Raw genomic sequence first — 16,854 nt, forward strand, 5'->3', positions numbered from 1 at the left:
TCATGTAGTGAACCAAATGCAAAGCTACAGTAACTCAGCAGGAAAAGAAATTAAATTACACTTTAACAGGTAAAATATTTTCTTAATACTGCACCCATTAATCAGTGATTCTTATTTGCACAGAATCTACTCTCAGGCTAAAACACACATGCTTATTACAGAGTAAGCTAGTAACTCTGGCAAACATGTTTCTGTCCTGTACTGCAAACAGCAACTGTTTTTGCACAGCATAAACTACAGAACAATTCTCAGACTGAAGTTCATTTTAAAGAAATTTGAATTGTGCTTTCAAATCGTATAAAAGAGAAGGAGAAATGATCGTGGTAGTTGAACTCACTGCATTAGATTCCTACGTCATTACTCATTCAGAGCAGACTTTAGAGTCAGAACTAAAGCATGGCAGCTCTTCAGATACCGGTATTATTGCCAGGAACACAGCTGCAACAGCGACGGAGTTCATTCAAAGTTTTAGAAAATTTTAGAAAAGGCTAGGATCTGATTTTCATGGGAGACTGTCTTGTTTGTTTGTTTGTTTGTTTTTTATGGTTTACCTTGAATTTACACCATTTACACAGAATTGGCCAACTGCATATCTCAGCAGTGAATGAGATGTTAAACTGTGAAAACTCAGGTCTTAAAAGCTGCTGGGTGATGCTTTGTAAGCATGACTGAGAAGTAACGCAAGAATCACTTAGGATGGAGTAAACAACCAAACTGTAAATGCTTCATACAGGATGTGTGCTGCCTGACAGGCAAACTAAGCTTGGTGGCCCTGAAAGGTGTTTTACATGTGCAGACACAGACATGGAGAAAAATAAATCAATTTCTAAATAGAAAGCATGCACGAAAAATAACTTCCAATTTTTGTTGTAGTGGTTGTTTAGACGTGACTAACACTGTTTAAAAACATGAGTCAGTGAGAATCTGCCCAAGAATTGCTTTTAAACTGCCAAGTTAAGAAACTAAACCCAGACCCTTTGAAGCTGCAATGGTGAGAGTCTCTGCTCTGCAACTTGCCTATCCCTTTTGTTCTAACAATTCACTGAGGAAAAAAAAAAAAAGTATATATAGCATTGGGAACACAAACTGTAGTTAAGAGCCCCTGCTTCTCAATACTTACTCTTATCCCACAATGCAAAGATGAACCTCTTCCTTTGTACTTGTCTCTCTGCTAACAACTTCTGCTTCAGCTGGATGGAGTGGCAAAATCATAATTGTTCTTTCAACCCTGAGTAGTATTATTTCATAGGGACAAGAACATTGGATTCAGATTCCCTCAAACTGAGGAAGCAATTAAACTCAGCTCTTCTCTTCTGGGGCAACAGTTTAGAATATTAGGCAATGGGAAACACAATCCACCAAGTATTTGCAGTAAATCTTTGGACCCTCCTTCAGAAGCCAATGGAGATACTTAGCATGTAAAGACCTCAGCTTCAACAGAGTGATATAGTCAGAGCTTCTCAGCTTGAAAATAAAAAAAGCTGTCAGGGTTACTGGGCATGCAGAGACAGACATCTAGGCAACTAAGCAAAAAATGTTAGGTGCTGAGTTTTTAACTCATTGTTTTGTCAAATCACCCTTCTTTGATTTGTCCATCCAAATTCCACTTATAAGTAAGGGTGGGAACATAAATCCCCTCCTGAATCTGAGCCCCACCTCCTTCTCTCAAATATGCCTAATAACCAGAGATGTGTGCTTCAGCACTGGTAATTAAACACAGCAGACCATACAAGTCCAGAGGAGCCCTGGCAAGTTCATTACTGCTGAGGACCAAGCACAAACATCTACTAGTTTTGTACTCCTGGCAAGCACAAACATCTAGTAGTTTTGTACTCCTGGATTTACCAGTGCAATGAGTAATGGACAGCAGGGTGAAGGACACTGCTGGAAGAGGCCATTCCCAGCTCTTCCCTGCCCACACATCACAAGCTGAGCTTCCTCTGCACCCAAGAGGACAGAGCAGGGGAGAGACATGAAGGACTTCATGCCTATCCTGACCAGTGCCCCTTGTGCCACAATCTGTTTTTTCAGGTTTAAAATGGAAACTGTCTTCCCATTAACATGCCCTGATTTGTGGGTTTCTGAACTCCACGTCACCTTGAACCTCTGCTCCAGTGCAGCAGAAGACTGGGGCTTGCTGAAATGAATTACCTCTGTTAGCTTTGTCAGCAGAAGATCAGAGAGTCCTAAATCTTAACAGCAGGAAAAGCTGTGATTAATGATTACTAAATGTGTTGCTCTGTCCAATGCAATAAACAGACTCTTAAAAGCTGGAAGGGAACTGCTGGTCTACCTACCTTTTCACTGGGGAAGGTGCAATGATTTTTGTAGTTCCTTCATTATCCCCATTTGTTGCAATCTGGTTCATGCTGCTGGATCCTGAAAAAAGAAAATACAAGATAGCCCCCTTAGCAGATTTGTTGGCACATCTATTCAGCCTAATCACCTCCTGAACCCAGTGTGGTATGTGAGATAAAATAATACACAAGACATCTGGTGCATGTTGTACTTGCTAAGGGTGTATAAGGATCACACTTTTGTGTCTTATCATTTTTTCTAGTTTCAGCACATCACAAGAAAGTTCAACATGGGGGACATTCATTATTCATCCACGTGAGAGAGGGGAATTAGCTGCTGTTGTTCCCACAGGGATACTATGCTACTGCAACCAGGAGGGAATTTCCTGCTCTCTCACTAATGAGAAGAAAGGTATGACGAGAATATAAGCTAACTAGGTATGGTCTGCACTATGAAAAAGCTTGGCAATCTCCTGTGTGGTTACTGTGGCCTCTAAAACAATTGTTAGATTAGATGGTAAAGCAAGATGAATATGTACATTGCAAGGAACCCTTTCAAATCAATGCAGCAGCACTGTGCACACAACACTAATAAATCCTAAATCATGACCAGGAAAATGAAAACTGTAAACCAAGGTTTTGAAAACTAATAATGTAAGCATATATAAAGAGAATAAAGAATAACATTTGGACAAGAAACAACTAAGGCTCACTTTCTATATGAATAAGAAAAATTTGGCCAGTTTTGTGCCCAATACTGAACACTCTTTGCTCCTGCTCTTTCCACACTGTTGGCACAGAAGCCTCCACCAGAGCCCTGAAGAAGTAGGATGGACATGCACTTCCCCTCCATGCAAGAGGCTTAAAAGAAACAGACTGGTGTATTTGTAATTTAGGAGCACTGAGGGCCAAGGGAATCTGGATATTTCATTCTGAATTAAAGACAAAGTGACATAACACAGGTATGATGTATGGATGTATACACCTCAAAACTGCTCTGTTTAGCTTGGTATACAGCACAGGTACATCACACAACTCTGGTAGAGAATTAACAACAGACAAAAAAAAGATGTATTAATCACCAAGAGGAGTCTGTTTCTGTTAGCATTACATTTTTAGTTTCCATGCTGTGCCATTAATATTAATTTGTAATTTTTCTTCAGTTCAGATGTTGCCTTTCCATCTGACTGGCAGTTTCAGTCATTTCCTACAAAACTGCTACCATCTCCAAAAGCAGATGCTAAGTAAAACAACAAAGCAACACCACTAATGACATGCATCAGCTCTGGACTGGACGGTGAGGATGTTCACTGAAGATAACAAAACAGATTGACTGAAATCTGTAAAACTGGTAACAAGGAAATGCTGTATCTTTTCATGCACAAGCAACAGCACCATAGTGTTCTTAATACAGCCGTACAAACTCAGAGCCTTTTTGTTTTGCTAAAAATTAAAACGTAATGTCTCGAATTAAGCTGTGGCTCAATTTTACTTTATCATCTTTCTCCACATCTCAGAGAAAGAATTTTTCCATGACACGTCACAACTTCCCATACCTCCCTTTTAACATACAAAGTCTCTGCACTCCCCTCTACTTCAACACAGACACTTGAGGTATCCAAAGTCATCTTGTCAGGCCATCAATTGCATCTCCAGAAGGGTGTGGGCCTCCTACATATTAAATCTGTCAGTCTTCTGCAGATTTCTCATACACTGCAGAGGGCCACAGGGGGCATTAGTCACCTTTGATCAGGGAACTCAGCCAAGCCCTTATTTGTCTGACCTTTATGGCTTTTAATGATTTAGTTTACTCCTTCCCCTACTTAGTTTTTCAGAATAATGCCTGGCAGGGAAGGGGAGCAGTCTGGGTCCTGTCTTGTACATCATTTGCTCCTCTGAGGCACTTTTCATTCTTTATGCCAATGTAAGGACTAGTAAGAACTTGGAATATTCTAAGAAGGAAATACAGAATGGGAACAAATTCACACACAGAACAGAAAGTAAAGTTTTGGGAGCCTGAATGAATCCTCTGTTTTATTCAGGACAAGACAGCCAGCTCTGCAGACTGTCTGAAGCACTATAAATCTGCCTATACAATTGTTTCATGTTTTCAAGAATGATGCAATAGCTACACTTTCATTATGACCTGCTTGGTAAAATGACAGAATTACTGAATGAAAAATTAATGGGTTGAGAAACTCCAAACTTCCATGAATGAATGTAGATGAGAAAATGGTCAGAAAAAAAAAAAAAAAGTCCCACCTTCATTAAGGAAAAAAAAAAAAAAAAAAGACTGCTACAAAAATTCTTCCTGAGACCTAAAAATGCCTAGGGTCAAAAAATCACGTTAAAAGAAAGATGCAGCACATAGGAATAAGAGGCAGAAATTTCCCACCATTAAGGAAGATACTGGTAGTGAAAAGAAAATGGAGTAGGTTGAAGTGTTAAACAACAAGGATATCTCAGGGTTTCTGACTTTTTTTTTCATGGAGATACATATAGCTCGCCATTCCTAGGCCATCAAATTTACGAAAAATATATTAATAATTAAAAAAAAAAACCACAACACTATGACATCTTCACTAATGGAAGTATTGACATCAGCAAAGCTACTGCTTTTCCAGACAAAGGAAATGATTTCAGTAATTCAGATGCTGCTGCATAAGTGAAGTAGCTTCCTATTAAGCCCCTCAGAGCGCTCATTACTTGATGGAACGACAAGAGCTCATGCTCCAAAACATGTCAAAGCAATGAAACAACTTCCAGAAAAAGAGCCAGGGGCCAGTTGCTCCAGACCTGATCCTTTGCTGTGTTTGGCAATAACCTGATTATTCACCAGACAGCCCAGCCACCTCTGAGTGTCAGAAGATGGGATTATGCGATGCAGTCAGTCCACCCTACTGCAGAAAGTCTGATGCCTCTGCAGCTCCGTGGGCTCCCTGCATGAACACTGGTGCTGCAGAGCCTATGCAGGGTACATCAGTTTTCAGAGCAGCAGCTCTGAAAAAAAGCACCAGCTCCTTCTCACTGATGAGTTTCCTGGTTACCACTGTACTTGTTTAACAAGTACCTAGCTGAGGGAAGAACAGAGAAACGACAACATACCAGCAACTATCACAGAGGCAGAATCCAGACAGAAATACAAAATAACTCACTTCTACTGAGAGATGCCCTCATTGAGCCACATTGGACTGACTCCACTGTTGCCCTTTAGGACAACAGGAGCTTTTGTTTGCTTCTTCTAAAAAACAAACTCTTTTGCTGTACGATTCTTTTGTACAAATAACCAGCTTAATTGGGAGGAAAGCCTTCTGTCCACACTCAGAAAAGTAACTGTCTTGAAGTATGTTCCATCTCATGTGTCTTCTACTACTGTCACAGTACCGTTCTCCCAACACATATCTCTGTATCATACAGTATGGCTATTCTAAAAGAACAGACTCCAGAAAAATTGAACAAACACTAACCCCATTACAGTGTCTTATCTATATTACTGTTTCTTACATGCCAAGGTAATAGACCTCTCAAAATACCTTAGATAACCAGAAATCTTCAACTTGTAGCAGGTTTTTTGGGTTGATTGCCTTTTGTGAGGTAAGTTACTGTCAGCGTTCACTGAACCGAATTTTTTAATAAACATGAATGCGTGCTTTGATTAAATTTACAGCAAGGTTAATGTTGATTTGTGCATTCAAATTTAAATAGACTACTAGATTTTAAAAACTCAGAAGCCCAAAATCTTAGGAGCCTGGTGAGCTAATTAAGTCATGCCTGTTTCTTATCAACTAAAGCAATTTAATTGACATTATCTGAAAGCAGTGTTTGTATTTAAATCTATTAATGAGGGCAGAAGATAGTGTGATCAAAAGGAAACCATGAAGTAAGAGTTCATGCTTTGCACTGTATGTTACTAAGAGCTTATAAAAATGAATCGACTTCAAATGTCCACACTCACTTAGCTTGTCCTGTGATAATGTTTTTTCTTCCGAAGTAATTTCCATACCTGTCATCTCATTTCTGCTGAGACTGCCATATCGTGAAATACAGCAGCGGTCACATCCATCCTTTTAGAAAATCTGTTATTTCAAATAACCTTTAAAGTTTAAAGCTCAAAGTAAATAACTAAATAGATACAATTAACCCAATATTCATTTTGTAAAAGTTAGCTTTCAAACCCAATCTCAGTTTTCTGGGAAAAGACTGGTGATTTTGAATGCCCCGATCCAACAGCTCTATCTGCCATCACTGAGGTGCATGCAAAGAAGGATAATGACAGCTATCTGTGATATTAGGTAGGTCAGTCAATGCAGGTATTGTGAGCGCCTGGGTGCTATAGTTTAGAGACTATAAGAATACATGCAATATTGTAATTTTAATACTTGCTCCTGATTCTGCACCTGGCTTATAAATCAGAGTGCCAGGGTTACAGTGGTTATACAACTACACAGCGTGCAAGGCATTGGCAAATCAACTCCTCAGCTAGCAAAAAACAAGAAGCCCTACGCAATGTGTTTTCCAGGACTGAATAAACTCAGATCCACGGCAACAGGTCTGGCCACATCAATGTTTGTCCAGAGAGAACGTTCCTGTGAACTTCTCGAGTGCAGCCTTCAGTTGAAAGAATAATGAACGCTTTCATCGAGCAACCCGTACCCATTAGTGCGAAAGCTGAATATTATCAGTCTTGCCATAAGAGGGTAAGGCAGAACAATAAGTGATCCTGTTCCACTGTTTGAGTTTATGATTTGCAACCAGAACAAAATGTGACTGTAACTCACTCTCAGCTGAAACTGGGAGAATAAACAAACTAAACAAGCTACATATGCCTCAAGTTCAAGGCTTCCCAAAACAAAACAAAACACCTTTCTCCACCTGAGCACCCACTTGAAAAACAACCTAAACATACACAAAGGAAAAAAATGCACTAATATAAAAACACTGATTGCACAGTCCGTGAAGTTTCCTGGACTGGTCTTTCCACTAATTCTAGCATAGCTGAGATACGGTATGAGTTAAGCAAGTGATGAAATGCAGTTGACTGGAATCTAAGCAACTGTAATCCGGATTCTAGGAAAATAATCTGCCATACTAAAGCCAAACTGTCTATACATCCTATCCTATAGAGGGAACCACTCAATGGCTGTGGCTATTATACAAGAAAGCTAGTTTCTCTCCCTTCACAGTATTATGTCCTTTAATTGCTCTCCTAGAGCACTCTAACTGCAAACAAATATATATGTATATATTTTTTCTATCATTGTCTTGGTACCTACTCCAACTTTTAACCCACAGTTCACCAAGTGTCTGCAGCCCTAATGACTTTAGCACATTTTAATGGACCTACAAGACAAGAAAACATTTAGTCACTCATTACCACAAATTATAGCTAACCCCTACATTCAAGTGACCAAAAAAAAAAAAAAAAAAGGAACTCATACTAGGCAACTGGTAACACCAGAACATGTATAAAAAATAAAGGAACAACAAAAAAAAATTAATGAGATATTGGAGGTTAGAGACTTTAGTACTTCACACAGACCTCTACAACCTTGACAGCAGCAGCAATGTAGATGGCACGTGCTACAGACATGAATTTGTATCTAGTGGTTGATCTAATTGTCCAAAAACACAATGATGCTGGGTCTGTGACAGAACAACTAATTTAACTGGCTGCAGAAAGAGAAGCATTTGTTTCATGTGCTTAACTTTGCAATCTTAAGAGAAGGAAGAAAAGTAAAGAAGGTGAGGCAAGACGCTGAACTTGGAGAAGGCAAGAAGCAAGTTACAAATAGTAACTATTTGTAAGCTGTTACTGGGCTCGGGGTTTGTGAGAGGGTAGAATAAATGGAACTCTGCTGTTCATTACAAAAAGATAAATTATAAGCTATGTTCAGCTGGATGGTAATTTATGTGGCATTTGCAGAAAACACCTTAAGAAATATCCAGCAGATGTAAACTAAAATCATCTTATTTAAAATGTTGAACAAGGCATATTTAATCTTATTACACCATACTAGAAACAAAATTAAGAAAAAAGGACAAGCCATCGATGAGATCCACTGACATGATCCCATTATGCGAAAGGAAAATTTATTTTAAGATGTAACATCATATTATTCTCTAAAACTTTGTCCGACTGAAGTGTTTTAACTGTTTTTAACTGAAGTGTTTTAAGTGTTTAAGACTGCTTACTTCGGCAGTCACATTTTCTTGATAAAAATATTTTGTAAAAGTAAAATACATACTGGGTTAGTATTTTTCACCTAGTGTTGCTTAAAATCTATCAAATAGACCTGATTCCCTGAGTGAAATGGACTCAATACTGCTGTATCAAAGATCCAGTTTAGGGGGAAAAGGGTGCATTTATCCTGGTGACACGCAAGAGACTGCCATATGGAGTCTGTCACATGGAGGAGAAATGACATTAACTTTCCTTCAGTGTCTGAAAATGCATTTAAATGGACAAAGAGAACTAGCAGTTTATCAGCATGAATACCCAGATACAAAATAAAAAAATTAAGACTCAAAATAGATTCATTGACAGAGAAAGATAGATTTTGAATAATACAGCTCTCTTCCTTTAGCTCGCGTATAATGTGGGAAATGAATCAAATTCATTTAATTTAAAAATCTTTTGAGGTAATAAACCTACATCAGTGGAGAGCGACTGCACATTTGAAACACTTGGGTTATCAATTAAGCCACATTAAAAGCAAAACAACAAGATTGGGGGGATAGAAATTACACAAATACTTATGAATAAGATGGTAAAAAAAAAAAATCTTTTTTTAAATCTTCAAAGTAAGACAAAGTATTTAAATACGCCAAAGCAAGCAGGCATTGCCTGGGGAACTCTGAATCACATTACAAGAGCAGAGCAGGTCACAGGAAGGTTTCTGGTTTCCTCATAGTTCCAATTAAAGACACTGAAACCACCAACAAGCACAACACACTCATCCTCACAGCAATACTGACTGACATTCACTGCCTGTGCTAAGGCAAACATTATTTTTAACTAAGGGCTGAGTTTCAGCTGACAAGTTTACCCCTGAATAGCCACACAATTTTCTGCACAGCTGAACAGGGGAATAACGAGGTGGGAAATGCCATTAATCTTGAAACACCACTCTAAGAATGGGATAGCCCAGCTGAACAAAAGTCTAAGTCACTAGGTTCAAATGTGAACAGCATCTATGAGACAAGTCATAGGTGAGCCACAGAATATCCTGAGTTGGAAGAGACCCACAAGGATCATCAAGTCCAACTACTGGCTCCACACAGGACTATCTAAAAATTAAACCATACATCTAGGCACCCATTGACAAAAAGATGCCAAAATCTGAAAGCAAAACAGTTATTTTCTTACTCTTAAAAAACAAACAAACAAAACTGTTGTGAACTGCTTATATTTTCCAAGGGCAAAAACTGTAGTTACACTACATTTCAATACCCACTGCAGCTAAAAGGCAGGACACACTGGCTTCATTTTTCAGTCAAAAGATGGCATCCAGAACAAACATTGGACACCTCTACATGTATATACCTGACCTCTTTTTAAAATCCAGACCTCTTAAAAGTATGTCATGGTGTACTAACCCATGAGAAAAAGAAAGCTTACTTACATTTTAAAAGCCCAGGCAAGTTGATCCCAAACCCCTAACACACATGTGCATATGTACCCAACTCCATGCATGAGTTCCACTGAAATCTGTATAGCTACAGTCAAAACAAAGCTAAGCATATGCATGTAGTCACATGTAGAACTGGCACCTGACATTAGGAAAGATTTTTGCCCCTATTACTAGATTTCGGTAAACATTTATTATTTTGCATATGACTCTTGTGATTAGCATTTCATCTTCCATGTTTCCTCTAATGCCTACAAAAACTTCCAGCTTCCCCTGGTGTTTTCAGCATGCAGTTGTGAATTTCCAATTCACAAATCTGAAGCATTTTAAAACTGCAGAGGGCATGGCATTAATTCCTACTCCACTTAACAACAAAATAAAGGGATACTGCTCTAGCTTTACTGAACTGGGAAAAAGACGTATGGGAGTAGCAGCCTGGGTCAAGCAGGTGGAACAATGATATTCCAGCCAAGCCGCTTGGTTATAAAACTAGAGAGACAGTATTTCTCTGCCCATTTTCAAACTTCCCTAACACACTTTACATTAGACCTACAAATGCATGTTTTACCATATCTGATCCACAAATCTTTTTTGCTTTTATCCACAAAGTTGGAGTTTTCAGATCTACTTAACATTACATACAAACACTGACCTAAAAGAAGGCAGAATCCATTTTGAGAGATACTCAAGGACACTGTAACAATTTTGATTCACCTTTTGAAAGTGAAATGAACCACAGACCAGGGACAAAGTCTTTCCACAGGCACAGCACAGAAGGACTTACCTGTCTGTTGTGTCCTTTTCGGGTATGTCTTACTGCGACTTCTTTCAATACACTGATCAGGCCGTGGAAGCTGAACAGAAGGATCTCTGGTCATTTGCAGAGACATCCTGGCACTTGAAAACACAACAAAATTGACTGTGTAAACACCTGGAGAAATGCTCTAAGAAACAGAGGATCTTTAGGTTGAAAAAAAGTGCATGGTGTTCAGACAGCACATTTTGATAGCTATTCCTTTCTCATTTGCAGCTCTGATACACCTGCAGAGAGTAACGCTACCCTGCCTGCAACTCACTTTTGTTTTGAATCATTCATTGGCAGAATTGTCAACAGTTTGTGCCAATCTCTTCTACAAAAGGCATTTACTAGAGGATCTAAGCAAACAAAAAAATGCCAGCTTACAAGAAGAAGCTAAGATAGCATGACCTTTTGTAACCTCTTATCTCCTAACATACAACTTTCTTATGTAAGTAATCAAATAAATAATAATTTGCTTAGATCCTGAATTCCCTCTGTAAGTTTTTATCTCAGGAGAACACACAGTTAACATTGCTCAGTTTCAATCAGTAAGGGGCTACTGGTTCTGCCACAGTGGAAGGCCAGTAAAAAGCGTATGGAGAACCCAGTGCAAAAACAAACCGTAATACAAAACCTGATTCCCTCTTAAAGTAAGAATCTTCCTCGATGCATGATTTTTAAAGTAATTAAATGTGTTATTCTATGCTCATTCTAATGCTTGTCTCCATGTGATTAAGCAGAATAAGGTGTTCATAACAAAAACTTGAAACAAACACTGTATTCCTCTGCAGAACTCCATGCTTGCTGCTGGAAACTTACAATATAAAGAAAGTAGCAGCATTAATTCCCAGTTGCTGTAACAACTGCAGTTCCATGACTTAGAAGTCATCAGGTATCATGCTAGCAAGTGCCAAGCAATTTTACAGGTGTTATGGATGTAGATTTTCTGAGCTATGTGAATCTACTCCACTAGGATGATTGCATTTTCACCAAGAGGCCCACAGGAGTAGTCAGCACTGCAGAATTATAATCTTCTCAACAGTTGTAAAAGGATTAAAGGACAAAAAAATATAATCTAACATTACATCAAAATAATAGTGCTTTTTGATATTTAATTTCAAGGGTGTTTTTTTCCTCCCAAGTTAGCCATAAAACACTTCCTCTCAAATTTTCAGTTTTGCAGCCACACCAATCTCACAAATTCCAGAAACAGTTTTAACTAAATGCCTGGGGACAACATCTTTTGCTCACACTAACGTCTCCACATATTAAACAACATATTAAACAAAATATCTGATCTTTAGATGGGTTTTTGATTTTGTTTTTTTTTGTTGTTGTTTTTTTTTTTGTTGGTGGTGGTTTTTTTTGGAAAGCTGTCACCCAATGAGAAGATCAAAAAAAAAAAAAATGACAAAGGATAGTATTATGGTCCCCATACATACACCACCCAACCCAATGATGGAATTTTCCTGCAAAAAGGCGAACAGGGAAGACAATCAGTGTAAAGAAAACATTCTCAAAGCACATACAAAATGGTATTATTGCCACTCTGAATTCCAGGAAGAGTTAATCTGTCAAACTCCAATTGATTATCACATGCATTTTTTAAAAGGGAAAAAAGGAAGACCTATGGAACCACAGGCCAGCCGGTCTCACCTCCGCCCAGTAGACTGATGGAGCAGATCCTCCTGGAAGCTATGCTAAGGCACTTGATAAACAGTTGACTAGTGACTGCCAACATGGATTCACCAAGGGCAAATTGTGCCTGATTAATCTGGTGGCCCTCTACAATAGACTTAAGCACAAATGGATAAGAGAAGAGAAACTATTGCTGTCTACCTTGACTTATGCAGAGTACTTGATACTGTCCCACACAACATTCTTGTATGTAAAACGGAGAAACATGGATTTGACAGGTGGACCACTTGGTGGATAAGGAATTGGCTGGATGGTCACACTCAAAGAGTTGCGGTCAACAGCTCAGTGTCCAGGTAGATACCAGTGATGAGTGGTGTCCCTCAGGGGTAAATACTGGGACCAGCGGTGTTTATCATCTTTGTTGGTAACATGGACAGTGGGATTGAGTGCACCCTCATCACATTTCCCAATGACCCCAATGTGTGTGGTGCAGTTGACATGCTGGAGAGAAGGGATGCCATCCAGAGGGACCTGGACTGGCTTGAGAGGTGAGCCTGTGTGAACCTCAAAAATTTCACAAAGGCCAAGTGCGTCCTGCACCTAGGCTGGTGCAATTCCAAGCACAAAGACAGGAGCAATGTGCACTTGCAGCCCCGAAAGCCAGCCAGATCCTGAGATGCATCAAAAGAAACATAGCTAGCAGGTAGAAGGAGGTGATTCTCCGCCTCTACTCCACTCTTGTGAGACCCCACCTAGAGTGCTGCATCCAGCTCTGGGGCACCCAACAAAAGAAGGACATGGGCCTTCTGGAGCAGGTCCACAGGAGGGCCTCAAAGATCATCAGAGAGCTGGAGCGCCTCTCTTATGAAGACAGGCTGAGAGAGTTGGGGCTGTTCAGACTAGATAAGAAAAGGCGCTGGGGAGATTTTATAATAGCCATCCAATACTTAAAGGGGACCTACAGGAAGGCTGTGGAGGGACTCTTGGTCAGGAAGTGTAATGACAGGACAAGGGGTAACGGATTTAAGCTAAAAGAGGGTAAGTTTAGAATAGACATAAGGAAGAAATTCTTTACTTAGTGAGTGGTGAGAACTGGTTGCCCAAAGAGGTTGTGGATTCCCCATCCCTGGAAGTGTTCAAGGCCAGGCTGGATGGGACTTTAAGAAACCTGGTCTAGTGGAAGGTGTCCCTGCCCATGGCACTGGGGTTGGAACAATATGGTCTTTAAGGTCCCTTACAACCCAAACCGTGCTATGATTCTATGATCACTATTTATCACTAGCTCTGTGTAATCAATGCGGTGTAAATAGGTGTCACAATCCACATTTACTAGAGCATCTACTCAGGTCAAATGAAAGTCAAACACTGCAGGAAAACAGGGAACACTTCATACTAGATGAGAAAAATATACTTTAAAATGCTCTAGAAAAAATTATCATTATAAATATAGTTGTCAGTAATAATTACCATTTCAGAACTTCAATCCATAGCAATGGAACCAATAAGTTCCATCCATGGAACTTATTAAAAATATAAAATAAGAAAAAAAATAATAAAATACGTACAATGGCCAAGGAAGAGGAACTTAGACATACCACTGAAAGGAGTAAGTCAAATGTACTAACTGCTTCTCAGCATTTTAAAATCCAGAGGAATAGCCTGGAAGATACGAAGTTTTCACTTCCCACAGCACACTGCCCTGCTCCAATCTGCCAAAATGGTACAAGAGGGGAAACTCATGCTCTCATCCTCAGTACTCTGGCAGGAATTAAGTGGACTCCTCTCCAGTTTAACTGATGGAGCTTTGAAGGTCAGGATCAAACTAGAAACCCCAAAGGCAGTAAAATAATTCCTCTGTCATCTAGAAAAAGGAGAAGCCGGGTTATGTCAGACTACACAACAACCTAAATAATTTGGGTTATGATGAAATATGTTGTAGAGGATGGAACAGAAGCACACCAGTGATCCTAGCTGGAAACAGTCCAGAATCAGTCATATGAGCTCAGGCTCAGCACTGGCATAGTCATTTCCCCATCAGCAACACCTTCCCTACAATCAAGATTTTAAATCTAAGAGTAACAGAGAGATGACTCTGAATTCTTATTGACTGAAGACAAGTGTAATAGTGCTACCGTTACACACTGCTATTAGTAGCTACCACAGCTACTAACTCCAGTCCAGGAGCTGCTAGATTCAGTGAGGGGGATGGTTTTCTTGTTTTCAGAAAAATCTTCTCAGCAAGCAGTGACAAAGAGCTGCCTAACAAACAATGATCATCACTCTTACCCATGATGATCCATGTATTTCATGAGTGATGGTGGAAATATAGACAGGAAGGACAGACAGACAAGCCAAAAATAAACCTAAACAAATCTGCTGTATTTGCAGGTTGTGGAAAACACCTCTAGAATTTATCATTATAGCAAATAAGGCCTTTTCAGCCAGCAGCTTCAAAATAACTATAGAAGATGAAAAACTACCTTTATTCCTAATTGACCCACAGGAAAAATAGAAATGGAAAAAGAAAGGGGACTGGCTTTCAGATATGATTTTGATTTGCTGCTCTCAATCCTTTCTTTCAGGTTTACTGAATACCGAACTCTAAAGCAATTCTAAAAATCAGATATAAATTATGTGGCTCAAAATTGCTCAGCCAATGTGACAGAACTGAATTTAAAGCAGTGGTCTCCAATTGCCAAATCCAGTGCCTACAAAGACTCTGTTATTTCAACAGACTTAAGAACATAAAACTCAGGAAAAACTACTGGGTTTCTTACATATTGCATTTTTTTCTATATCCTATATTATTCTAGTCTTTTGTGTCCCTGCAGCTAGAGCATCTTAAACCCACTCTGCTTACCACTTCTGCCACTGTACCACCATATTAACTACCCCTTATGTCACACTACCTGCTTGGTTAACTCCAGATGAAATTGAGAGTAAGTACTCCCTATACATCCTTACCCTGGAGGATACTGCTTCTTTCAAGGTTTGTGGCCTTGAAAGCTTATCCAATTTTTCCCAGCCACCCCAGTTAGAAAAGATATGCCCACCTCCCTCGAGATCTGCCCTTATTTATGTTATTAAATCTACAGCACTACATCAACTCTGCTGCTACAAGATTAAATATAACCACCGAGATCAAGAGCCCTTGCAGGAGCTCAACTGCTAGGTTACTGCAGCATTAAAGAAGGACTGCACGGCTACAGATTTTCTACACTTTTCTGCATCCATTATCTAATTCCTAGAATAAAGGCAGCAGCCAACATGCCTCCCCATTTTGGTATTTCTCAGTTGTCAGAAAAAAAAACCTTTAGGGCACAAACATAATTTCATTACTTATAATGATATTTTGACTTAAAGCTTTGCCAGGGTTACTCTCACCTTCACTATGAGCTCCAGCAGGTCCTAGCCAGCTCTAGGAATCCGGACATTGAGAAGTAACTTTCAAATTTGTCCCCAAACACAGCCTTGTAAACTGGCCCTGATTCTTGCTTTGTGAACAAAACTTCCCTGACTTACTGTCTGGGTGAGGTTTTTCTTACATTGGAAGAGAAGAGGAGAAGGAATTAACTGAAAAGAAGTTTAAACAATTAAATAAATTTACCTGTATCGATGTTTATAACCTATGGATCCAAACTTGCTGAATTTTCTTGACAGAGAGCTTGATTCATTCTCTGGCACTCTATGCAGTTCAAAAAAATAAAACCGAGCGAGTTATACAAGTAGGTTTCAGCCCTCGTTCCCAAGAAAAGGAAAGTGAAATACAAACTCTAAATTCCAGAGAAGTAATTTTTTGCTTGTTCCTCTTCATCCCCACCTCCAGACAGACTTTTGTGGGGTTGATAGCTCCACAAAGCAACATGTTTATGCCCTCCTCAATTGATTATGTATCTATTTATTTCAGGGTCTACTGTAAAGCCTTTTGCTTAATATTTCACAGGAGCAGGCAAAACCACCATGCCACAGTAATGAGACTGTGGCAGGAATTCTGAGCTCACAAATTCACAGCATTGCTAAAGCCAACACCAAGCATCCCTTCAGGCCCTTGCGCATTTCTGCTAGTGTTTTTGCAACAGTAGAAGAAAGTGTTTTGAGACCTGTAATACCAGAAACATTTTATACTCTTTGGTAAGTCAGCAAAACATTATACAATTTAAGGGAGCTCTTCTCTCAAAAACCAAAAATTCTGTGCACTGTAAAGAATCCTAATCAAAAATCACAGAAAATAGTTGTACGTGAAAACAAAAAGCTGCAAGTCAATGCTGCTACAGAAAATTTAGTGCTTAAATATGTACACATGTATATAACAGCTTATATTCTGCTTTATATATATGTGGATACTTCAGTTAAAACCTACTTTGTGCAACTTGAAATACTGTATCAAAAAAAAAAATCTAAGACAAAATAAACCATTGAATTATCTGAAGATTTCTAAATGTTTGTTTTATATCATCAAAAGAAAACAGAAGGCATCAGCTTTTAAGAACAT

General features: G+C 39.1%; 1 protein-coding gene across 2 annotated transcripts in view; it reads right to left on the reverse strand.

Annotated features, from left to right (window-relative positions):
• The window catches only part of EPB41L4A (erythrocyte membrane protein band 4.1 like 4A), a 137,561-nt gene that overhangs the window by 30,346 nt on the left and 90,361 nt on the right, over positions 1 to 16,854 (reverse strand). For both annotated transcript variants that reach the window (XM_066988024.1, XM_048052173.2), the window contains exons 11-13: positions 15,970 to 16,047; positions 10,710 to 10,822; positions 2,298 to 2,379 (exon numbers count right to left, since the gene is read on the reverse strand). In XM_066988024.1, the coding sequence (XP_066844125.1) occupies positions 2,298 to 2,379; positions 10,710 to 10,822; positions 15,970 to 16,047 (273 nt within the window). The remainder of the gene's footprint in view (positions 1 to 2,297; positions 2,380 to 10,709; positions 10,823 to 15,969; positions 16,048 to 16,854) is intronic.

This window comes from Anser cygnoides, chromosome Z (genome assembly GCF_040182565.1).
Source record: "Anser cygnoides isolate HZ-2024a breed goose chromosome Z, Taihu_goose_T2T_genome, whole genome shotgun sequence".
Classification (NCBI taxonomy): Eukaryota; Metazoa; Chordata; class Aves; order Anseriformes; family Anatidae; genus Anser; species Anser cygnoides.